Source organism: Heterocephalus glaber, unplaced genomic scaffold, assembly GCF_053883595.1.
Source record: "Heterocephalus glaber isolate CG9 unplaced genomic scaffold, H.glaber_assembly_v1.0 deba00001141, whole genome shotgun sequence".
Taxonomy (NCBI): domain Eukaryota; kingdom Metazoa; phylum Chordata; class Mammalia; order Rodentia; family Bathyergidae; genus Heterocephalus; species Heterocephalus glaber.
The window spans coordinates 2,614,339-2,641,052 of NW_028258201.1; the positions used below are offsets into that span (position 1 = coordinate 2,614,339).

At 46.2% G+C, this 26,714-nt stretch overlaps 1 protein-coding gene across 2 annotated transcripts in view; it reads right to left on the reverse strand.

The window, feature by feature from the left end:
• Positions 1-26,714, reverse strand: part of Nudt3 (nudix hydrolase 3) — a 128,749-nt gene that overhangs the window by 62,762 nt on the left and 39,273 nt on the right. For both annotated transcript variants that reach the window (XM_087210494.1, XM_004846754.4), the window contains exon 2: positions 8,345-8,455. In XM_087210494.1, the coding sequence (XP_087066620.1) occupies positions 8,345-8,455 (111 nt within the window). The remainder of the gene's footprint in view (positions 1-8,344; positions 8,456-26,714) is intronic.

Below are 26,714 nucleotides of genomic sequence, written 5' to 3' on the forward strand. Positions count from 1 at the left end.
AAAGCTAAGTACACCTTCTTGCTGGTGCCAATACTTCCTCTTGTAAGTAGCTGTCTTGTCACTTATCACCAAGGACCCCAAATTCAATCCCTGTATACACCGAAAACCAGTAACAGAGCTCAGGTCCTGACGTGTGCAGTGAGAGGCCTCCCCCCAGGGCTGGGAGCAGCCGGCCGCTCCTCACACCTCGGCCACATCAGCAGGGCCCAGGCAGAGCCGTGCTGTGGTCTCAGCTGCTAGAAACAGGCGATCCGGATCCGCCCGAGGGCTGAGTGGCACAGTCACGCCGGGGACCCTCCCTTGAGGCCTCTGTGTTCCCCCTTCACCTTACACAGTGTGTCCACAACTTTCTTCATCCTAAGAATAAGTGTCTGTATTCTTTTTTTTTTTTGGTACCGGGGATCGAACTCAGGTCCTTCTGCTTGCGAGGCAGGCATGGTGCCAGTGAGCTAAATCCCCAGCCCAGCATCTTTATTCTTGGCAATAACTTCTGTGTATCTGCTTCCCTGGGGAGGCAGGGCAAAGTTACTTCCTCACACAAATGGCCATGTGAGGTGAGTGAGGAGTATTTCGCACTAAATCCTTTAAGAAGAGCAAATTATCAGAATAAGATCACCACATGTAACACACTGAGCGTGATGAGACAGAACCGACACATGTGTGCTGGTGGCACTGGGGTGAAAGTAGGCCTGCTGCACGCTGGGCAAGCACTCTGGCCAGCGACAGCCTGGCCCTTTCTGTTTTGTGAGACAGGATCTCCCTAAATTGCCAGGCTGGCTTTGTTTGAACTTAAGATCAGTCTTCTTTTTGTCTATGTTAACTTAATTTTTTTTTAACTTAAAATTTTTATTTCTACTTTTATGTTTAACATTTAGCTCTATGATGCTTTTTTTGGGGGGGGGGACCAGGAACTGAACTCAGGACCTTGCACTTGCCAGGCAGGCACTGTGCTGCTGAGCTACATACCCAGTCCCAATGCATTTTGTTTTAATGTTTTTAATTTTTAAACATTTTATTAGTGCATGTTTGTAGTATATAATGATTACACTCATCATGGGGAGGTGGTAACGCATGGTGATGATTCCTATACAATGCTGGGACCAAAGGAGTTAAAGATGGGTCTCTTGTCAGTAACAGTAAAGCTGTCCCGACAGTGCACTGTGGGGACACAGTTCCAATCCACGGAACCCACAGCGGGAGCCTGACCAACAGTCACCCATCACACCCAGCGACCCAGGGAAAGGGGCCCCCACTGTGTGTCACTCTACTTCAGTTTCCAGCTCAAGGTTTTGAGTATAGTTTGCATATAATTAATATTCATGGCTATTTTCTTTCCAACATCTTATTCTTAAAATTGTCAAATATATAGAAAAATTCTAGATGGGCATGGTGGTGCGTGCTTGTAACCCCAGCACCCTACAGGGGCTGAAGCAGGAGGATCACAAGTTGGAACCTGGGGCCGGGGGTTTGGCTCAGTGATTCCTCCACCTGCCTTGCAACCGCAGGGTCCTGAGTTCGATCTCCGGTACCAAAAACAAACAAACAAACAAAACAAGTTGGAACCGGGCCTGGGCAACTTAGCAAGACCCCTTCTCAAAATAAAAAAGGGTAGAGGATGTAGTTCAGTGTAAAGGCCCTGGGTTTAATACTCAGTACTGCCAAGGGGGGAAAGTCTATTTTACAGTGTTCATATTTTAAAGTTTTGCTACTAAACTTTATATATATACACACATATATATATTATGTACACATATTTCCATACACACACATTTCCTGGTTAAAGTTATAGGTTTATGTATGTATAATATTTTATTTTATGTATGTATAATCCTTCATCTCTCTTTCCTTTTTTTTTTGGTATCAGCGATCGAACTCAGGACCTTGCACTTGGGAGTCAGGTGGCAGCACCACTGAGCTAAATCCCTGGCCCTTCTCTTTCCTTCTATTTGAGGGAGTTCAGGGTGGCCTTGAACTCACCATGTAGCCCAGGCTGGGCTCAAACTCACAGCGATCCTCCTGCCTCAGCCTCTCAAATGCTTGGATTACAGGTGTGTACCACCATGGCCAGCTCCTTCCTTGCTTCTTTGGTACTGGGAATTGAACTCAGGTCCTTTGCACTGAGCTCCATCTCCAGCCCGTTTTTACTGACAGGGCCTTACTAAGCTGCCTACACTGGGCTTGAGTTTATAACCCTGCCTTATCCTCCCAGAGTGCTGGGATTGCAGGTGTGCACCACTGTGCCCAGCTAGTCCTAGGTTTTAAAATATCACATTATTCCCCTGATAAAGTCTGTGATACCTCACCTGCCTCTATTTACAACTGCTCGGGATGAGTAATAACGTAAAGATGAAAATATAATACAATCATACCGAAGCTTTACTTTTTCCCCATTTCAAATAAAGCTGAATATTTATGAGCTAAAAGGCAGCAGGGCTGGCCACAGTGGCACACGCCTGTAATCCCAGGACTAGGAGGCTGAGGCAGGGTCTCACTGTGTAGCTCAGGCTTGCCCCAGACTCGCAGCCGTTCCCCTATTTCAAAAAAGAATCTTTTTAAAAAAAAAAAGAAGGCAGCAAGTGCAGGGAGAGGTGGTAACAAAAGAATTTCTTTAATTACCACCAAGCAGTCACAGACTTTAAATATTCTGTTCTTGTATAACAAGATGCATGCAATCCTGCTTTCCTGTTAGAGACAATCTTAGACACCATCTGGGGCCCTCCAGGCCCTGGTACTGTAAAAACAGCACAACCACTCTTTGTAGGAACAGGGAACGCATGGGAGAGCACTCGGGCTCAGAAGGTAGAGATTTTAAAATAAAGTTCATTATGGCATCTGGCGTGCCTGTGTATGTTACTGGGGATGGGATCCAGGAACGCTCTACCACTTAGCTACAGCCCCAACCACTTTTAAATTTTTATTTTGAGACAGGGTCTTGCTACCATGTCCAGGAGGGAACTGAACTTGTGATCCTCCTGCCTCAGCCTCCCAAAGTGTAGGGATTCCAGGCATGTGGCACTGTGCCCCACTGGCATCGTGTATGTTCTCATCTGAAAATGCAAATGGACCGAGAAGGACTATAATAGACTCTTTTTTTTTGGTACTGGAGATCGAACTCAGGACCTTACCCTTTTGAGGCAGGCGGCGGAACCACTGAGCTAAATCCCCGGCCTATAATAGACTCTTGACAGACTCGGAGGGGAACAGATTAGCCCAAGGTGCCCACAGAAAGGAATGCCAAAGATACCACATTGAGGACACTTTTCCTGCTGAAAGTGATCCCGTTCAGTGTGCTGTCAACTTTACTTCATGTATGACAGTGTATGAAGGACAGGAGGGAGGGTAGCTAGAGACATCACAACCGAAGCCATGCCCCACTCGGTGTGTGTGCACAGCGGAGCTGCCAGTGGGGAGAGCAGAGGGGCCAGGACGCAGGTGTGGGAGCCGCAGGTGCTCGGATGCGTGCAGTGCTGCTTCTACTCTTGTGGCAGTGGAGACAGAATCCAGGACTGGCATAGGCCAGGAAAGGGCTCTACTCCCAGCTCTGTCTCCAGCCCTTTGGAGATTTCATTTGCTACAGGGTCTCACCAAGGTTCGGACTTGCAGTGCTCCCCACCTTGCACCCCAGATGCCGGATCACAGGTGCCACACCTGGGTCCACACAGCTGCAGGGACTGCAGGTTAAGCAGGGACTGCACACAGATGCATGCATCCGGTTACTCAATTTGTTTCTGGGCGTCCTCTATCTTTGTGAGAACACGGGAAGGAACATAACAGGCAAGAGGAGTGGAAATGTGACTGGAACAGAAGGCAGGACAGTGTTAGACCCAGCTTCTCTCTTTCTCCCTGTCAGCTGTGGCTTCATCTTTCCTGCTGCACTAGCACAAAGGAAGAGCTCTCAAGACCATACAAGGAGGTGCTTTGCTTTCTTACCACGGGGACTGGCTCACACACCTATGCTGCCCTAGGACAAAGTCTGGTCCCTTCAACCCCATGAGCAATTACCACAGTAGGATTTTGATTATAGAGAGCTACAATTTTCCAAAGGGAGAATATTTTAGCCCTTTCTTTTAAATGGTGTTGCTAATATTTCAAGTGCTAATCTATGTTTATGAAACTCAGCCAGTATGCTATTTTTTTTTTCAAGTACTGGACACTGAACCCCAGGCCTTTGCACTGAGCAGCATCTCCAATTCTTTTAAAAATTTTTTTAAATTTGGGGGGGCTGGGGATTTAGCTCAGTGGCACTGCACTTGCCTGGCAAGTACAAGGTCCTGAGTTCGAGTACCAGTACCAGAAAAAAATTTTTTAAATTTGAGATAGGGTCTCACTGAGCCACTAAACTGCCCAGGCTGGCCTTGAACTTGAGATCCTCCTGCATCAGCCTAGGACTATAGGCGTGCACCACCACACCTCGTTCATATGCTCAATTTACAAAGCCATGCTGAACAAAGCTTTAGAACAGCCGAGTTTATTGGCAGCTGAGTGGGATCATGCTACGATCAGCTGCCTAATAATCTCGTTCCATTCATGTTCAATAGAAAATTTCTCCAGTAGTAATATATGTTCAAAGCACAGAACATGATAACCTATGAGCTAATCCAGAGATAACCATTGTGAACACTGGCAGACACCCTTTCAGGAAGCACAGCATTGGAAACCTGAGTGTTGAAACAGGAGGTCCTGAATTCAAATTTGAATGTGAGTCTTAAGTGCATCAGGCTGCATCTTAAGTGCATCAATTTGTTTCATTTGATCTCACAGAGCCATAGTTTTTCACACCTATAAAATGTGGGCAGTAAGAGTTACTATCTCATCGGGTCTTAGAGGATCAATGAGACAACGAACACATACAAAGTGCTTTAGGACAGCCTGACACAGAAGTGTACAAGCATTATTATCTATTCTGCTGTCTATACAATGCATAACCATAATTCATGTCCTCCAAGACCCCTTGAAGACCCTCCTTCCTTTTCTGTATTGGGGATTGAACCCAGGGGTGCTTTACCACTGAGTTACACCCTCAGCCCTTTTTAAAAATTTTTAAATTGGGCTGGGGATTTAGCTCAGTGGTTCTGCTGCCTGCCTCGCAAGCAGAAGGACCTGAGTTCAATCCCTGGTAGCAAAAAAAAAAAATTTTTTTTTATTTTTTATTTTTTTTTTGGTACCAGGGATTGAACTCAGAACCTTGGCTTTCGAAGCAGGTGGTGGAACCACTGAGCTAAATCCCCGGCCCAAAAGTTTTTAAATTTTGAGATAGGGTCTCCCTACATTGCCTAGGCTGGCCTCAAGTTTGCCATCTTCCTGCTTCAGCCTCCTGAGTAGCTGAGATATTTTTGTACCACTGCATCCAACAATACATTTCTTCCCCACCAAATGGTTTCACATCATAAACTCTGTTCCATCCTGCTTCGATCACTCAGGAACGTGTTGCAACTATCCATTTACAAGACTCCGGGTAAAACTGCTGCTGGCATTTCTTCACAGGTTGCCTGTTTTTATAGCGATGACCTCACCGGTCTGAGCAGCACAGCAAGAGAGCGAGAAACAGCAACTGATGCAGGGGAAGGTGGCCATGTAGAGAAGGAGCAGAAGCCAGCTGGCCACTCTGCTCACAGGGACACAGGGACCTCCTACAGGAGGCTGTAACTAGGCAAACCCATCAGGCCCTCTCTAGGGAAGCTGACTACGAAACAGTCAGCAGCCAGGTAGTGAAGCACAAGGCAGAGAAAACACAGGAGAGGAGGTCGAGTAGAGAGGAAGAGCACAGGCCTTGCCCTACGGAAGAGCGCTGCTATGTGACAGCTCAGTGAGCTCTGCTGCATGCCCACTGTCACCCACAGATGCCCGTCCACGGTGACGGGAGCCTGCACACACACTGTGACCCAGGCGTCCAGTTCTGTAAGCCGGGCTAGGCAGCTGCCGGGACACTGTCACATTCTTCTCACTTAACAAGGACCTGAGGATCACGTCCACTCCTGATAGCCCTAAGTGCCTGTCTCAGCTCACTTTTTTTTTTTTGTACAGGGGATCGAACTCAGGACTTTGCACTTGTGAGGCAGGTGGCAGAACCACTGAGCTAAATCCCCGGCCCCTCAGCTTACTTTTGTGGCTACCCTACTGGTCAGATCCACAGCTTTATCTACTGCATTAAACACCTGCTATGTGTTAGCAACAAGGAGGCTGAATTGGCTGGTGCTCGATTTGAAGTATATGACCAGCACCAACCAAATCAGCATGCTGCTTGGACGGTGGACTACAACGCAGACATGCAGCAAGACAAACTCGCTGGAAAGAACTAGAGACTTCGGAGAGGAAGCCATTGCTGCAGCCAGGATCATAAACTCCCCCAATCCCCATGTGTCCAGGCTTGGTCCCCAGCTCAGTGCCCAGGGGTGGCGGAAGCTTTAAGAGGCGAGGCCCAGTGGGGGCCCGGTCCCTTCCCCACCTCTTGGAGAGCGTCTGAAGCTGTGGGTGCTCTCACCACAGGCCCAAAGCCCTGGGGCAAACCCCAAGCCATGAGCCCAGACAGTAAGCTTCTCCCTGTGGAGGGGAAGCAGCTGTGTAAGGCAGCAAGGGACACAGAGGGCACTAAGGTGTCTGGCACAGTGACAACTAACAGAGCCTCCAGTGCATGGCGCCACACTGCTCGCCCCACACCCACTCTTGCCCACTGGGGGCGCAGAGGCCTGGCTGCGCCTGGTGCCAGGGCCGGGTGTGCTACTGGCTGTCCAAGGTCCCAGTCTCAGTTAACGGGATCACTTTCTCTAGAGTTACGGTAAGTATCTTTAATCTTGGAAATATTTAGAATTAAATATAGGAATAAGAAGTAAAATCATAGCAGAAATGGCTTCTTTTTTTTTTTTTTTGGTACTGGGCATGGAACTCGGGTCCTTGCGCTTGTGCAGCAGGCAGCGAAACCACTGAGCTAAATCCCCGGCCCCAAATGGCTTTTGTATTACAGAGATTAGAGCAGGCCCGAGGCCCTAGGTCTTCGCCTCTACCACAAGGATTCCCAGGCAAGGACCTCTTCATTCTGCCCCTCTTGGTGCTGGGTGGTTCTACCCGGCAGCCTCCTCACGGCCCACTAAAAGGCCGTCCACATCCTCTGCCCACGCATCACTTCTGCTACTCTGAATTTGTGCTTTGGGCATTTCTTCAGCACCTGCACCACTGTCCCAGCCACTGTGCTTTCCACTCTCCGAGGTGTGCACGGGGCCCAGAAGAGAAAGTTTTGTGTAGGAAATGACTTGTGCCTGCAGACATTATGTCTAGTTATGGACACTAGGTACAGGTAAGATGAGAGTCCAGAGCAAAGAGAGAGTCCTCAGGTGTTCCATAGTAGGGTTAGTCTAAGGGGACTTCAGCAAGAGCTGACCCAAAGAAATACAGAATTTGGATTTGTTCTAGGTGCCATTTTTTATTTTATTTTATTTTATTTTTTTGGTACCGGTGATCGAACTCAGGTCCTTATGCTTGCACAGCAGGCAGTGAAACCACTGAGCTAAATCCCCGGCCCTTGGTGCCATTTTGTATGTCCCAAGAATCAATCTTAAATGGATTTTAAAAATACTACCTATAAAAAAGTAACTACCTATGGGTGCTAGGGCCAGTACACAGGGACAACAAAACGTACACCACCAAGTTACAAGTCCTAAATGTGCCAATGTGAGTGGAGTGGAGCATAGTATTGTACCAACAGGCTATGGAGAAACACGAGTTCCTTCCCCCTGGTTTTTAAATTGCAATCTATTTGTCAGTCTTCCCCTGAACTCTTGAAATAAGGAACTAAGGGTCCACAACTTGACTTCTGTTTACTCTACAGAGTATCTGGTAAGATACACATGCAAGGCCCAGGAGCTCCATACACATACCCTGGATGTCATGTGACTAAACGAAATAAGAAGACACTGTTATTTCCCAAGCTGCACCATTACCAGCCTGGGTAACACAACTACCCTTTAGCCTCTTCTAATGTGAGAAGTCAGGAAGCACAGGAAAAGAAGGGCCTCTTCCTCTTCCCAAGGTTAATTAGAATGAGCCACTCATACTGACCCAGTCAGCTCCTCTTATTTCCTAGGGTGGATAACTGACCCTCTCTACAGGTAGCAGGCCATGCTGCAAGAGGTCCCTGGGAAGCCACAAAGGACCATGAGGTGCCTCACACACGGCCACCACTGTGACCCTCTTCCTGCACGGAGAGCCCGCTAAGCACTCCCATGTCAGAACTCAATCACACTTGCACCAAGAAGGCTCACAGAAAGCATGAAACGCTGTCTTCGTGCTCACTGGGTGAGCAGGGATAAACTGGAGAAGCGTGCAACAGGACAGCTTTCTCGGCACGTACCTCCTCACACACCTCACGGACGGCTGCCACCCCCGGCTCCTCCTCAGGCTCCATGCCTCCTCCAGGGACAATCCATCGGTCTGGGTGGCGACTACTGCTCACCAGCAGCACCTAAAGTTACAGAGGCCAGAAGGGAGGATTAAAAACATAGAAGAACACAGTGAACATGCTCAGAATCCAAACACCACAACACCAAAGTCATCACTAAGCCCATTCTTCATTCATTCCTGTCCAAATCAGTTTCCTTTCATTTCACAAAGAGGAAAGGTATCTGCTGGTAACGACCAATGGCCACTCCCTTGACTCTTTCCTTCCGTTCTTGGTCATTTGTCCGTCTGTCTTCTTGTTCATTTCCCTGAAGCCCTCACAACACACACTTGGCAAGGGGACAAAAAAACTATAAAAATGTTACTGATGAGCCTGCAAGCATCCAAGGCTGGCCAAGGGAAGAGACCCTCACCGTGGCTGTTATCACGAACCCATACTTTCCCTCAAAGGTGCTCATTCCCGTCCCGGCTGCTGTCCCTTCAGGTGGATGCAGCCCACGCAACTCACACTCGAAGCAACTCTCCTGCCCACACAAGAAGCAGCACAATTCCTGTCATCACTCTTGCAGCAGAGATGACACGGAATTTTTCTTTTTCTTTTTCTGGTACCGGGGATCGAACTTGGGTCACTGCGCTTGCTAGGCAGATGGCGGAACCACTGAGCTAAATCCCCGGCCCAACACGGAATTTTTCAACCAGGAAATTTTACTAAGAAATAGAAAACTAGGGCTGGGGATTTAGCTCAGTGGTGTCGCCACTTGCCTCACAAGCGCAAGGTCCTGAGTTCAATCCCCAGTACCAAAAGAAAAAAGAAAAAAACAAAGAAAAAAACCCAGAAAAATTGATACTGAATATAGTTTTAGTAAAAGAAAAACAAGAAAGAATAGTATTATTACTTCAAACTGAGCCAGTATTTTGGTCAATGATGAAATAATTCAGATTTCTCTAGCTGCTTTCCTTACCCCTCTCTGGGACAGATGGAAGCTAAACAAAGTCAGCTGAACGCCACACTTGGATCCAGAGTCCAGCTGACATCACAATGTTTACAAAACTAAGAAAACTCTTAACTGTTTCCTGAAGCGCCATGTTCTGGTGATGTCTTTGCAGCCGCATCGCTACTCCGACCATAATTTTTCCTGAGCACTTAGTTTCTACTGCTGTCACCACTGCTGCCAACAGGAAGGGGCACTCTCTCCGGCCTTCCAGACCACCCACTGCCTCTGGTCAGTGGCCTTCCAGTCATCTCCCCCTCCCCTTTTCATCTCCGCAAGTGCGGGCCCTTGGAAATGCTCCCAGTATCCCTTTCCTCCTGGTCATGACAGATTCTCCTCAGGCTCATCTACAAAACCTGTGACTCCACAGCAGTCACCAATATGCTGCTCACAGCCTGAAAATACACCTGAGACTTACAAGTGCTGTTCTGAAATGTGGGAGCTCTGCTTTGACGAATATAATGCAGAACAATGTAAAATACCACAAAGTCCAGTTTTAGGCTGGTAAGTACATATGTTTGATGAGCGGGCAAAGGCCCAAATTAAATGTAAGGGGTAAAACTAAAAACAAAAACAGATGTGACTCTTCACAATTGTGGACTTGGAGAGATATCCCAAAACTCTTATATATGACACCAAAAGCATGGTGCTGTCAACAAAATAAGATAAACTGGACGTCATCAAAATTTAAAATTTTTATGCATCAAAGGAGATTAGGAAGAATGTGAAAAGCTGACCTACAGAATTGGGAGGAAGTATGTGCAAATCACATACCTAATAAAGGTCTGGCATCTAAAATACGTAAAGAACTCTTACAGTTCAACAAAACGACCTTTTCTCCACAGACACACACATGGCTGAAGAGCATGTGAAGAGGGCTGGCACCATCAGTCACTCGGAAAACACGAAGGACAGCCATGAGGAGACGCTGCTTGTGCCGGCAAGGGTGTGCAGAAACCAGAGGCACTGACACTGCTAGCAGGAAAGGAAAATGATTCAGCTGCTATGGAAAAGTCTGGTGGTGACTAAGAAACTTAACATAAACTGCCAGGTGTTGTGGCGCAAGCCTGGAATCCCAGCACTAGGTGAGACTGAGGCAGGAGGATCATGAGTTCAAGCCCATCCTGGGCAACTCAGCAAGACCCTGTCTCAAAATAAAAAAATTAAAAATTAAAAAAGGGGCTGGGGATGTAGCTCAGGGTGAAGGCCCTGAGTTCACTTTCCAGTACTTCAAAAAAAAATTAAAAATATAAATCACCACTGATTTAGTAATTAAACTCCTAGGTACATACACGAAAAAACTGAAAATAAGCACTCAAATACTTGGACACATATATATACAGCACCACTACTTATAACAGCCAAAAGGTAGAAATAATCCAAATTTCCACCAGTGGATGGATGAAGGAAGGAATAAAATGGGCACACAGATTGGGTGTGGTGGTGCATGCCTGTAATCCCAGAAAGCTGGAAAGCTGAGGCAGGAGGATCATAAGTTCAAATCCAGCCGGGGCAATTTGGTGACTGAGACCTTATCTTAAAAAAAAAAACAAAAACTGGGCATGGTGGTACCTAGCACCTAAGAGGCGGAGGCATGAGGATCGCAGTGAGGTTGAGGCCAGCCTGAAGTACATGGCGAGGCCCTGTCTCAAAGACAAAACAAAACAAAACAGCTGGGGATGCAGGTCAGTGTGAAGGCCCAGGTTTTAATCCCCAGTGTGACAAAAACACCCAAACAAACCTGGCACGCACACACAGAAAAATAGTGTTTGGCCATAAAAAAGAGTGAATGACACATGTACAACATGAATGGACCCTGAAAACACTACACTACACGAAAGAATCCAGACACAACAAAATACCTGATCCAGTTTACATGAAGGATGCAGAAGAGGTAAATTCACATGAACAGGAAGTGGATCGATGGTTGCTGGGACAGCAGGAGGTGGAAAATGGGTAGCATAACAAGTACATGGGGTTTTTTTGAGGTGAGGAAAGTGTTTTGAAATCAAGTAAGAAGCAGTGGCAGCACAATTCATAATAACTAAATCTTGGAAGCAGCCTACATGTTCCCATCAACAGAGAAATGGATAAAGAAAATGTGGCATTTACACACAATGGAGCACTACTCTGCCATAAAGAAGGCCACACTGAGGCATCTTAGGAAAATGGATGTGCCCTGAGACTGCAATGTGCAGTGAAGTCAATCACACACAAGCTTAAACACCGCGTTTCTTTTATACGAGAAACCCGAACTATAGAGGGCACAATGGAAGACAGTTAATAGGAAGGAGGGAGACAGATCATTTTTAAATAGGAGGGGATCAGGAGATGGAGGGAGGGGCAAAGGAGGAAAGGAAAAGGGATGAAAAGAAGCACTGAGACACGTCACGGGCATGCACCACCTCCACACAAGGAATGTGAACACCATGCACTGCAAACACGCACCTGCAAAAAACAAAAACTGAAAAAAAAAGAATACTATGTATTCTCCCCCCCCCCAAAAAAAGCAATGCACCCTAAAAGCCAATAAACTGCTCATTCTAAACTAGTAAATTTGGGATGGGGATGCCTGGCAAGTGTGAGGTCCCGAGGAAAAAAAGGTTAACTTCATATTATACAAATTTCTTTTCTTTTTTTTGGTACTGGGCATCAAACTCAGGATCTCGTGTTCGCGAGGCAGACGAGGTGCCACTGAGCTAAATCCCCAGACCAGAAATTCTTGTTCTGAAACTTGATTTCTGAGATATAAAAAGGAAATCAACTGGCAAAGCTCCTAAAGGATCCTAAAAATGACACACAAGGGGAAATACACATCCCCCCAGTTGTCATTTATTCAACAAATGTTCACTAAGCACCACGAGGAAGCAGGAAGCAGAAGCAGATGGCAGTGCTGTGACAGTGAGGCGGCCAGGCATCCGGGCTCCAGACAGGGAGTCAGAGAGGGGCGGCCAGGCGCCCACAGGCCGACTCCTACACTCATGGTACCGGGCTCTGCACAACAAGCCAACAGCAACAAGGAGGGCAGGGACAGCTTGTTTTCCACATGGACACAGGGGGAATCACTGTGCTGATCAGGGTTACACGTGTATGGTGACACCATAAAGAAATGCGTGGGAAGGACGGATGTAATGGGGGAATTTGTATTAAGACTTTTTTTTTGTTACCGGGGATCAAAGACTTTTAAAAATACTGCTTAATTCAAATGTTTTTTTAAAAACATAAAAGAAAGCCATAGTCCCTGCCCTAAAGGAACTGAATATCCAGTGGAGAAAGAAAAAGAGTAATTACGGGAGAAAGAGTTTTGGTGGAGGCACTGGGAGAGACCCTAATCAGGATGGGGCAGGGAAGAATACAGTGAGGGATGTCAGCTCCTTTTATTAAGCGACTTAGGGGAATCCCACTCAAGGAGGATATTTATTCAACAACAAACGTCGTACTATGCCTAGCGTGCTGCCCCTGCGCCTGAATGCAGAAGCATCAGCCCTTGAGAAGTTTGAAGGCAGGTGACTGACTGCTCTCAGTAACCTCACCAGACACCCCGCACCCCCCCGAAGCCGCCCCTTGCTGGGGGGAAGAGGGGGCAGTAGCCTGGCTGAGGAAATGTAAGAAGGGACAGGTGTCACTCCTTCCCTCTCATCCTCTGCCACAGTACCAAGTCAGGGAAGCTACAAGCCAGGGCCTCCAACTGGAGGAGAATTTCTGCATAGCATAAGGCCTCTGAAAACACATGACAGGAACTAGAACAAGGAATGAGTGTGGTGTAGTGGTCTGTAATCACAGAACTTTGGGGTTTGTTTTCTTTTTTTGGTACCAGGGATTGAACTCAGGTCCTCACGCCTTCGAGGCAGACAGAGGAACCACTGAGCTAAATCTCCGGCCCAATCACAGAACTTTGGGAGGCTGAGGCAGGAGAACTGCAATTTTAGCCCTCGATGGGCAACTCAATGACTGAGACCTGTCTCAAAATAAAAAGTAAATTTAACCCGAGTTCGATCCCCGGTACCAAAAAAAAAAAAAAAAAAAAAAAAGTAAATTTAAAAAGGGGTGGGGATATAGTTCAGTGTGAAGTCCCTGGGTTCAGTCCCCAGTACCTGGGAAGTGAGGGAAAGTGAGAAAAGAAAGAAAAAGAATAAAACTCTTGTATTAAAACAATGAGATTTCAGCATCTTGAACCCTGCATACCCTGATTAACAGCGGAAGAGGTCAGGGAAATGTCTAAGGGTCTCACCCCTAATCACACGGGTAGAGAATGAATCATACGGTAAGTGGCCACCAAATGTTTGCTAAGCAAATGAAAGAATGGACCTGTGACTGATGGGACAAACAACTCTTTAAAAAAGGAATGTACAGAGTCATGATTAAAGCCTGAAAAAGGGAAAGGGAAGAGATGAAGCTGTTAAACCAAGGCATTACCTAAGCCCATCTGGCTTTGGAAAGGCCACTCCGACCAGGGCTGGAGAAGGGCGAGGCCGGGCCAGCGGGAGCAGGAGCAGGGAGAGAAGCAGTGTCCAGACACAGCAGGGGACAGCTTCCGGGTGGGAGCGCCGCCTCCCAGGGGCTGTGTGGGGCTGCAGAGCAGCAGGGAGGAGCCCCGCAGCTGCCTCCAGCTGAGGGGCAGGGAGTCTCCTGCGAGGATTTCTAGTGCAAACCACACCAGCGAGGGTGAGCGCTGAGCGAGAAGAGCTGGAGGTGGCAGCGACAGCTTCAGCCCCTCCAGCCTCCTGAGCGTCATGCAGGGAGAGTGTGCGCGTGCGGAGCTTCAGGGGAGGAGCTGGCCGCCCCCCCCCGCCCCCCGCCCCCTCGGAGCACCAGGCTGTCTCCGATTCCACCTTCCATCGCCAGGATACAGCGGGAGATGGTCCACGAGGCCTGGGTGCAAGTTCCGGAAATGTTTTCCCCAGAGAAATCAGATTATCTGTGCCGATAACCTACACCTTGGGAACCGCTGATTAACCAGCCACACGGTATAGACATATCACTGCTTCCCAGAGAACAGTGACACACCCACACTATGTGTGCACACCGCACTCGGCCTGTGCGTCCCTTTTTAGAAACAAAATCTATATAAAAGTGAATATCTGCACCAGCTTGCGTTCCAAATAAACAGAAGTTCACTATTTTACATAGAATGTTTTATTTAGTTTTTTACAGAATGTTATAAAGAACAGCTGCCACACTTCTTGTGCACAATGACCCTGTGAAATGTTTAAAAGATGAGTAAGCTGAATATGAGGTGAAATCATTTGTTGAAAGTAAATCAATAAATGTCGGGCACAGAGGTGCATGTCTGTGATGCCAGCACTCTGGGAGGCTGAGGCAGGAGGACTGCAAGTTAGGAACTCTGCAAGACTGTCAGACACAAACGTGGAGTGAGGAGGAGAGGGAAGGGGAAGGCAGAGAGAAAAGGCAGCCACACTGACGGGGTACGAAGGTCTCATTCTTAGGCGCTGTGCCCACAGGATGGGGCGTGATACCAGACAGGGGCAGCCTCTGTGTGCATGATGGGTGGCACCAAGGAGGCAGCGGCACGTCACGTTAGAATCCGTGTGTAGCTTGGGTATTTCAGAACGAGCATTTAAGACTCCTGCAATGAGCCAGGCACTGTTTCCGAGGAAATTTCTAAAAGCCAAATGGAGTGAATGAGATATTCAGAATGCTCCAGTTCCCTGAGGTTATTAAAACAAACAGGCAACCACATCCCTGGCACCCACGAACGCGTAATTTCCCACACAGTGGCTGAGAGCGATAGGTGCGCACGGTTAAATCCCTGCCCTTAGAGGCTGATTTGGCCCAGCCTTACACCCAGAGCCCTTCCACACTCCAGGGGCACATGAGGGGCCAACGCACTCCCAGGGCATCATGGCAGTAACCACATCGCAGCCTTGGCTAAGACATCAGTCTTTGGACTAGGAGTGCGTGCTGTCCACTCTGGACAGGACAACCACGAGACCTGGCTTCCCAGTTGGCCTCTCATGCCTGTCACACAAATGAAAGGGGAAAGTCTCATCTCACTGGACTTTAGTTCTTTCAGTTTTAAAATGAACTTGACAGTCGGGTGTGGTGGCACACACCTGTCATCCCAGCACCCAGGAGGCTGAAGCAAGAGGATCGCTGCCAGATCCAGGCCAGCCTGAACTACATAGCAAGACCCTGTCTCAAAAAACTGAATAAAACACTAAGAAATAAATGAAATAAAATGAACAGACCAAGAATTTCTAAAGTCCTTTCAGCATTAACATTCTATCATTCTAAACTTACACAGATGTACATGTTTAAAATTGTGGTTCCTAATTCCACTCTCCGTAAAATTGTTTCCAACATTACCCACTGTACATGTTCAAAGGCAGAGAGGGACACAGTGAAAAGCAAGCCTTCTCCCTACCTTGGTCCCCCGAACACTTCTTATGAGGATTTCCTGGAACAACACAGCAGTGACGGTGAACCTCTAAAGGTTTGTCACCACTGGTACAGCATACAAATATAAAGAAATACATACTTATTTTATTTATTAACCACAAAGAAACCCATTCTCCACAATGATCTGCTTGACTTTTCCACTTAATCACAGGAGTTTCTACAAGCAATAATAATGAAGAACTTTCATTCATTCATTCATTCAATCATATATTTATTCATACGGGGTCTTGCTATGTTGTCCAGGCTGGTCTCAAACTCCTGGACTCAAATGATCCTCCAGCTTCAGCCTCCCCAGTAGCTGGGACTCTAGGCCCACACAACCATGCCTGTTTTTATCTTCATACATACATACTACATACACACACACTGGAGACTGAGCCCAGGGCCTCGACACAGAGCTACATCACCAGCCCTCTTTTATTTTTTCAAATTTTGAGACAGGATCTTGATAAGTCACTAAGTTGCTCAGGCTGGACTCATTTGTGATCCTTCTGCCTCAGCCTCCCAGAATGCTGGAATTATAGGCATGCACAACTACACCTGGCTTGTTTTTGTGTGTGTGTGTGTGTTTGAGACAGGGTCTCGCTATGTAGCACAGGCTGGTATTGACTTTGCAGCAATCCTCCTGACTCAGCCTCCTGAGTGATGGGATTATAGGAATACCCACCATGCTTGGCTTATTTCTTTTTTAAATGACTATGTGGTAATTTAAAAAATTTACTACAGAAACATTTCAAACATACATGGTAGTAGGAAGAATATAATAATGAAAAAAAGAAAGAATATATGATGAATTTCCAAGGAGTCACCATCCAGCTTCAATAATATTTTCATTTTTTTAAGCAAAACATTTATTGGTTCACCTTATTTTTTGTTCTGTTTTGTTTTTTGAGACAGGGTCTTGCTTTTGCAGTTTAGGCTGGCAATGAACTCACTATGTAGCCCAGGCTGGCCTTAAACTTGCAGCAATCCTCCTGCCTCTGCCTCCTGAGTGCTGGGATTACAGGTGTGCACCACCACGCCTGGCTCTATTGGTTCATTTTAGATATACATAATGATAACATTCATCACTGGAAATTTATCCCATGAAATAAAACATATGCACAAGAATTTCCCCAGGAGGCTGTATATGTTTGCTATCAGGGTACTTTCTCCAATCAGCTTCAGTAATTATCAATGTTTTCCCAGTCTTTTTTTATTTACCTATACTTGGTTATTTACCCAAATGCTCAGAGTATTTTAAAACAAATTCCAAAAAAAAAATAAATAAAATTTCAGAAATCAACATTTTTACCAGTAACCACTTCAGTTATGTGGCACTAAATAACTTTTCTTTTTTTTTTTGGTACCGAAGACCAAACTTGGGTCCTTGTGCTTGCGCAGCAGGTGGCAAAATCACTGAGCTAAATCCCCAGCCCTTTTTACTTTTTCAAAAAATGTAACACATTTTGGTGCCAGAGATTTAGCTCAGTGGTTTCGCCGCCTGCCTCGAAAGAGCAAGGTCCTGAGTTCAATTCCTGCACCAAAAAAAAAAACCTCACGTTTTTATTATCCTAGCAAAGTTCTTTATTACTCTCTAAAAATTAAGCCATATTCAAATTTCCCCAATGGTTACATTTTATAATTGCTTATTTGTAATACTGGTTATTTTGAAACAGGCTTTATTTGAAGGTCCCACCCAGGTCCATGCTCTGTGTGTGGTTGTTATGGCTCCAGATTTACTCTGAAGCAGTTTTCCCTCCCCACCGTTCCGAGTCATTTATTACTGAAGAAGGCAGGCAACTCACTTTGCAGGAGTCGCACGGCACAGCATTTGCCAACGCCCTCCTTGGTACCCCACTCAGCTCATGCGTGCGTGCCCCAACTGGGGAGATCAGAAATGATGGGGCTGGGACCAACCTGGCTGTTTCCACACAGCATCCCGCTGTGGTACAGAAGCCCTGACAGCACCAGGTGAGATGGAGTGAAGAGCTGGGTTTCAGGAGCTGGCAGCGACCTGTCCCTTCAGAGCTCAGCAGCAGCTTCTATGGCTCAAGCATCTTAGTCATCTTAGCCATCTTAGTCTGATTCCAACAGGGAAAGCAAAGAGTATTTCCTGCTGTCACTGGAACTCTGTAAAAAGAACTTTCAACTGTTTGACCACCCTGCTACTGGAAAGGCTATAAATACTTGATATTTCCTCCCTAATTACTAGTTTGTTTGTTTTTTTTTGGTACCGGGGATCGAACTCGGGACCTTTCACTTGCAAGGCAGGCACCAGAGCCACTGAGCTAAATCCCCAGCCCCCTAATTACTAGTTTTTAAAGTAATGAGGTAGTGCCCAAGCATCCTCTAAATGTGTTGTATCATTATTAACTAATAAATTTTTATATTTCAGGTGTTTCATCCAATGCAGTCACTAATCTTTCATGCTCCTTTGTTTCCGGCAGACTGAGGACTGACCAAGAATGCTAGGCCAGCGCTCTGCCCCTGAGCTACATCCTCAGCCCTTTTAAAGTTTTAAGCCAGGGTCTTGCTGACGTGCCCAGTTTGGCCTTGAACTTATAAACCTCTTGTGTCAGCCTCCTGAGCAGCTGGGATCACACAGGTGTGTGCCACCGCACCCAGCTCTGTCCCCACCTTTGGCACTGGTCTTTTTTCCTCCAGTACTTCACTATGAAAAATTTCCAATGTACAGGTAAGTTGAAGCATATCACCATACACACCTTCCCCCCGGGTTCTACCAGCTCTCATCTTGCCTCTTTTTGAAATGCATCTTTAGTCTTTCCCATCTTTTTGTCACTGTAGGGTAGCTCAGGTTCATCATAAGCAATTCCTGCCCGAGAACAGAATCAGCCTTTTTTCCTAAGGAGCCCTAGGTCTTTTCAGCAGGAAATGACATTCGGAGTCAGGTACTGGCTGCCACTGTGCTGTCCTCCTAAGACTTTTTGATGACAGGAAACGTGTTATTAGAAAAGTAAGAGAAAAATGAACAAACTACGGGTTACACTAATACTTCCATTTCAGATAGTTACTGGGCTTTTACTTGGTGGGTTTTATGTGTATATTTCTTTATACTGAGAATTATTCTTTTTTTTTTGGCACCGGGGATCGAACTCGGGTCCTTCCGCTTGTGAGGTAGGTGGCAGAACCATATACTGAGAATTATATTAACAATTATTTGATTTATCCTACAATATAACTGAATAGTTTCAAGTTAATAGTATTACTGGCCAGAAAACTATTAAGTACAGGTAAGGTTTCTCTGTAGTCCTTCTTAGCTTAAGGCTAGATACCACAGAGACATTCAATCAAAATACCACTTTAAACCACACGAAAGGGGCCAGGGATTTAGCTCAGTGGTCCTGCCGCCTGCCTCTCAAGCACAAGGTCCTGAGTTCAATCACCAGCACAAAAAAAAAAAAACAAACAAACAACCACACAAAAAATACAAGTTCCATATGCTTATGCCACCAGCAACTGTTATGCAGTCAACTCACTTATTTCCTGTTTTTTGTCTTGTTTTTTGAAACAGGATCTCACTATGTAGTTCAGGCTGGCCTTGAACTATGTAGCCCAGGCTGGCTTCAAACTTGCAGCAATCTTCCTGCCTCAGCCTCTCAAGTGCTGGGATTATAGGCGTACAACACCACGCCCAGCACAATTTATTTATTTCTATTCATTTTTTGTTTCTAGGAACCACATTTTGTTGTACTGAAGTGTAAGGCATGGACTGTCAGGGAACAAGTCATAGTGCTCCCTCCCAAACCCTACAAAGACACGGCCTCTGCAGAAAGACCCTTGTTCATCTTTCCCCCCACTGTCCCAGCCCAGAGGTAATCTGTGTTGTGATCAGTACCACCACAGGTCAGTTTCACCTGTTCTGCACCTTCATGTAAATGAACCCCTTCAGTAACCCGAGGGGGTTTATTATACATCATTAGTTCACAAGCCTTTGGGCATTTCTAGTCTTCTGCTATTAAAGGAAGTTATGATAAACAGCCTTACCCGAGTCATCTTCCACAAGGGGATACACTGGTAGAACCCATAATTCACCTGACTAACATTCCCCGACACCTGCTCACGCCAGTCACTGTTCTAAGTGTGAGGGTACCACAGCGAGCGACATGAGGGTCCTGCTCGGTGCAACCAGGAACTGGGGGCGGGGGGGGGGGCAGCAATGAGTGGAGAAAATAAGGCTGGGTAGTCCAGGCTGATGATAGAAACAAGGTCAAGTGAGGAAGCAGGAATGGAGACAACACTGCTTCGGACAGGGTGGGTCAGAGCCAGTCTCAGAAGAGGTGCTGTGTGGAGCAGAGTCCTTGATATATATATATATTTTTTTGGTACCGGGGATTGAACTCGGGTCCTTGCGCTTGCAAGGCAGGCGGCAAAACCACTGAGCTAAATCCCCGGCCCGGCCCTTGATCTTGATCTCAGCGGAACAGGCAGTCCAGGCAAAGGTCTCTCAGGAGCACAGGAAAAGGAGAGCGGAAGGAGGGAGGCAGGTTGCAAAGGGTCTCACTTGTCTCAGGGGCAAGGAACACCACTGGGGTTCTGGGCAAACACTTGGACACACTTTCTTTTCTTTTCTTTGGTACTGGGGATCGAACTCGGGTCCTTGCGCTTGTGAGGCAGGCAGCGGAACCACTGAGCTAAATCCCCGGCACTCAGTGTCATCTTTTAATGAGCATGTCATTAATTTTGACGAAGACACCCTTTCCCAGGTTAGTATCATGTGCTTCTTGTAGAAGGTATCCTGCCCTGCTGAAGGTCAGTCACCTATGTGAGGGGTCAGCAAACCTTCCCACAAGGGCCACACAGTAGATGCGTCCACCTCTGGGCCTTACGCTGTCGCTACCGATCAACTCTGTCACTGAAGCTACAGACAATACAACTTACGAAACAAGGGCATGGCTGTGCTCCAACTAAACTGTATCATAAAAATGGGCCAGGCTGGGCTGAGCCAGGGATGCAGCTCAGTGGTGCCGCGCCTGCCTGGCAAGCGCAAAGTCCCGAGTTCAATCCCCCGTATCAAAAAAATAAAAATAAAAGGCCATAATTCACCGATCCCTCTGTTCTAAATTAGTTTTTAAAAATTTCTTTATTTTTCATTGACACACAGTGATCTTGTATTTGTAGAACAGAGCGTGACAGCAATACAATGTATACAAAGTGCTGTATTATCTTTTGAGGCTGTTTTAATTTTTTTTTGTTTTTTTTTTTGAGACACGGTCTTGCTATGTAGTGCAGGCTAACCTGAAACTCACCATGTAGCCCAGGCTGGCCTCGAACTTGCAGCAATCTTCCTGTCTCAGCCTCTCAAGTGCTTAAGTGGTATTTTTAAAATTCCAGTTTCCTACTATTCATTTTATAGTACACAGAAATATATGTGATTTATACACTGACCACATATCCTGTGCCACACTTGGTTCAAGTACCTTTTGGCAGATCCCTTAGGATTATCTATGTAGGCGGCTGTGTCATATGCCAGTATAGCTTTACTTCTTCCTCTCTCTTATCTTTCACAAGATTAAATATCCGTTACTTCTAATTCCTGACTTACTGTAGTGGCTAGGACTTTGCAGCAATGATGAATAAATGGGCATTATCGCCAAGTGTCACAGAAAAGCCAGGGACATTAGGACTGAGCATCCTGGCTGAGCACACACTGCTCCACACGTCTGTGAAGGGGACTCCGTTGGAGCTCAAGGCATTCACCTACTCTGCCCTACAGTAAAGTGACACACAACTCACACCTGACCAGACCCTGGTGCAGGAGTCACAAGACCCTGAGAACACGGGTCCTCCCGGGAAGGGACTGGGTGGCAGGGAGAACAGTCAATGTGTCCTCCTGGTGCCATTGCCTTCTGCATGGAGTCAATGGGCTGCTCACTCAAAACTACAATCACTGCTGGAGAAGCCACTAGACACTGCAAAGTGACCTGATGAGGGACAAGTCTCAGGCTTCTGCTAACCACACCAGACACTGCCACCACACCACTCACACTCCCTACACACAGGGACCTTGTAAGCGCCCTGCACCACAACACCAGGGAAAGACTTCCCTGGCCTGTCTGAAAAAGCCTCTGTTCCCATCCTGCTTTCCTCTCTCACATCTAACCCTAAGAGAGCTGGTGGACAACTGCCCGTTCCTGAACATTTCTTCACTGATCTTTTTAAATCCTTGCTGACCTGCTTCATTCATATATATATATATATATATATATATATATATATATATATATATAGGGGCTGGGGATTTAGCTCAGTGGTTCTGGCACCTGCCTAGCAAGCACAAGGTTCTGAGTTCGAACCCCGGTACCAAAATAAAAAAGAGTTTCCTTCCATCTGAGCTAAGTGAGGTGGCCTCTATATAAAAGAAACATCCCTTGGGAGATTCAGTACCAATGGGAACTCTGTTCACATATACATACATACATATATATATATAAAATATTTTTTTAAAATTTATTTTTGGTACCGGGGATCAAACTCAGGACCTTGCGCTTCAGAGGCAGGCAGTGGAACCACTGAGCTAAATGCCCAGCCAAAAACTAATTTTTTAAATTGAGGTAAAATACACATAAAATTAACCATTTTAGAGTGAACAATTCATGACATTCAGTACGGTCACAATGTTGTGAAACTACTACCTCTATCTGGTGCCAAAATACTCTTTATCACCCAAAATAAAGCTTCAGCCCCAATAAGCAGTTACCGCCATCCCTTTCCCTGCTCCTGGACCACTGTCCATCCATTTCCTGCTGCCTAGGGACAGACCTATTCAAAAGGACTTACCCATCTTATTTATTTTTGTACCAGGGATCGAACTCAGGACCTTTCGCTTGTGAGGCAGGTGTGGCATGGCACCACTGGCTTATTTTATATAAAGATGTTCCTTCTCTCTCACACACCATGCGCACACGCACGTATGCATGCAAGCATATACCAAATAACTAGACTTTTTCTCCCAGAAAATAAGTAAAAATAGGGCTTGGGATTTAGCTCAGTGGTTTCGCCACCTGCTGTGCAAGTGCAAAGACCCGAGTTCGATCCCCAGTATCAAAAAACAAGCAATAAGTAAAAATATATGGGATATCAAGAGAAAAAATAAGCCACAGAAACTGAGAAAATAACTGTAAAAGACATCTGATGAAGGACTTATCCAAAATATACAAAGAAAGCTTAAAATTCAGAATAAGCTGATTTTTTTTTTTTTTGAGACAGGGTTTTGCTATGTAGTTTAGGGTATCCTTGAACTCACTATGTAGTCCAGGCTGGCCTCAAACTCTTGGTGATCCTCCTGCCCTGGGCTCCCAAGTACTGGGGATCAAAGGTGTGCACCACCACGCCTGGCAACAAGCTGATTTTAAAAGGCCAAAGACTAGCTGGGCTCTGTGGCACACACCTGTGATCCCAACATTCTTGGAAGAAGAACCAGGGGTAATCAACATTCAACCCCAGCCTGGGCAACTTAAAGAGACCCTATCTCAAAAGTTAAAAAAAATTTAAAGGCTGGGCGTGGTGGTGCATGCCTGTAGTCTCAGCACTCAGGAGGCTGAGGCAGAAGGATCACCACAGTTCAAAGCCTGGGCTACCTAATGAGACACTGTCTCAAAAAACAAAACAAAAATTTTAAAAGGTTGGGGATATAAGTCAATGTGAAAGCCCTGGGTTCAAGCCCCTTTACCACAAAAGGAAAAAAAGAAAAATCCACACAGATGTTTACGTCAGTTTTATTCTTTTTTTCTGGTACCAAGGATCAAACGCAGGACCTTGCTCTTGCAAGGCAGGCAAGGTGCCTGTTGCTGAGCTAAATCCCTGGCCCTGTATCAGTTTTATTCTTTTTTTTTTGGTACCGGGAATCGAACTCAGGACCTTGTACTTGCCAGGCAGGTGTGGCACTACTGAGCTAAATCCCCAGCCCTATAACTAATATTTCATTTTATTTATATATACATATATATATATATATATATACACATATATATATATATAAAATTTCTATAGCAACTTAGAACGTTCCAAGTTCTGGTCATGTAATAGTTTTAGCAGACATACTTTTATGTCACAGCTGAAAAAAACTGTGGTTTGGAACTGACTGGGTGGCACACACCTTTGATGCCAGCACTCTGGGAGGCTGAGGCAAACTGAAGGCCAGCCCAGAAAACTTGGTGACACCCTGTCTCAAAGTAAAATAAAAGGGGTGGGGGTGTAGCACGGTAGCGGTAGAACACTTTGCCTAGCATTCTCGAGGCCCTGGGTGCAATCTTAAGTACCCCTCCTGTCAAAAGAAAGAAGGAAAGAAGCTGGTTTAAAGAGGATAACTCAGGTCTGAAGTCCAGATCTAAGTTGCTGTCACTGCCCACCATGAGCGGCCAGCCCCAGCTCACAGCCGAGTTTCCCAGGGGTGAAGAGCGGAGCGTGCCTGTAGCCGCACTCTGCGGCACAGGGATTCCCAAGAGTTAGATGAGTAAAACATGCCCAGAGCACACAGTAACCACTGAGTGAGACACAGCTGCAGGCACTAGTCTGCCCTGTGCCTTTCTGGGGACCAGGAGCCAACAGCTCCTGGCAGGTGGTCGGGACGAGAGGCCGCGCCCTGAGCTAGCAGCCACACTTGGCGAGTTCAGTGGCTCTGGGCCAGCAGAGCCAGGTGCCCCAGTCTGCAGGCCCACAGCTTGCCTCCAGAAAGACAAGGGTCACTGTCCATCTGAAAGGGAGCCGACCACGATTATTTCTACACCTACTCCCATTTATTAACTTCCCCTAGAGGAAGGCAGCCCACAGAAGAGATCCGGAGAGTGCTGATTAACCAAAGGAGAGGAGGAAAGGGGCAGCCCTAAGGCCTCATCCACCCACAGCAGTGAACAATCACTGAACTGCACCTGGCCTGTGAGGGAGTGAGGGACACAGGCTCCTCATGAGGGCAAGAGGCAGACTCAGCAGTTTCAGGAGGTCAGGGAGTCTTGGCAGTGGGAAGAGCAGGCTCAAAATAGGTGCATTAACACTGGGAGGTGAGAATTGTGATCAGCACATATTTTTAGTAATTGTACATTCATACCATGCATGTTCTGTGCAAAATTAACCTAGCCATCAGTGTGTAGCAATGTCAGAAAAGTCCCTCCCACCCCACTGTCACTGCCCAAGTACCACAACCAGCCCCGCCCACTCTGACTGGTGACTGGTGACGGGGTGCAGGCGCTGGCTGGGGGCAGGAAGGAGGAGGGAGCACAGGCCCAGGCTCCCGGCCTGCCCTCCCCTGCCCTCCCCTGCCCTCCCCTCCCCGACACGCTGCCCGCTGACCAACCACAGTAACTCAGACTCGAGGTCACACTCCACTGGGCTGGGCAGTTTCCACTGCTACCAAGTCAATATATCACAAGTACCTTTTAAATGTACTTCTGTTGGACATAGAGAACTGAAAAACATTGTTTCAAATGACAGGAATTCAGAAAACATGATTGGTAAAAGAAACAATAGTTGGTAAGGTGTCCTTATTTTCAATTATTGTAAATGTAACTGAATTTAAATGAATTCACTTTTTTTCATTACCTAGAAGCTAAGCACCTTTGTTCTCCAGCAGTGTAAAAACCACCATTTTCCGTATTTCAGCAGTAGTCCAACCTGGTGTTCCCCTTCTGCACTTTTCTTTTCAGTAAGTAGATTGTAAGAGTAATTGTTTGCCTATTGCGTGTGAGGCCCTAGGCTCAGGCCCCAGAACAACAAAAATAATTTTAAATAGCAAATAAAATTTAAACACCCAAGTGCTGATAACAGTTTCTAAGTCTAAATAATGGGAACCCAATATATGAATCCTTCCTGTCTTTTAATGCTTCCCCTAAATGCCAGTCCTTCTGCCCAGCCTTTCCTTGCTAAGAGAATGTGCCCCTCCCCTACAAGTCACAAACACTTTCTGTACCACTGAGTGCAGCCAGCAGTGATTATGAAGTACAACAAATATTTCCCAAGAGGACCAATCTGTCCGTTATTTCCAGATTTTAAAATTTCAGATAAGTAAACCTTTTGAGATAAAATACTGGTGTAATAACTTAAGAAAGGAAATTATGACACATGCTGCAATGTGCAAGAACCCTGAAGACATTATACTACATGAAACAAGCCAGTCATGAGACCCTAAAAACTGTGTTATTCCAGTTGGGTGGGGCAGCATACACCTGTGAGCCCAGCACTCATGAGGCTGAAGCAGGAGGATTGTGGCAAGCTTGAGGCCAACCTAAGCTACATAGTGAGTTCGAGGACGGCCGAAATTACACAGCGAGACCTGTCTCAAAAAATAAAATAGTATTATTTCCCTTAGAGGAGTTATCTATCTGCCCATTTATTCTGTGGTGCTGGGGCTGGAGCCAGGCAAGTGCTGTACCACTGGGCTACACCTGTACACTCCAGCCTTACATGTATTAGGTATCTGGGGCAGTCAAATTCATAGACACAAAGCAGGAAGGCCGGGGAAATTGAAGAACAGGGACTGTTTTAAGAGCATAAAATTTCAGTTTGGGAAGCTGAAAAGGTTCTGGAGATAGAAGGAGGTGATTGCTACAGAACAATGTGAAAGCCTTTAATGCTACAGAACTGCACACTCAAAAATAGTTAAAATGGCAAATTTTGTGCTATGTATATTTTACCAAAATTTAATTTTTTAAATAAGTAAGGTATTAATAGTTGCTACCATATTTTGCCAAGTAAATAAAAGATTAAACATGAGTACTGTCCAGAATGACCTACTCAGTTCACAAAGGAAAGAACATTTTAGTATCAAAAGTAGGAAGATTTAAACTAGGCATGGAGGGCCAGGGATTTAGCTCAGTGGTTTCACCGCCTGCTGCGCAAGCACAAGGACCTGAGTTCAATCCCTGGTACCAAAAAAAAAAAAAACCCCAAACTAAACTAGGCATGGTGGCACACACC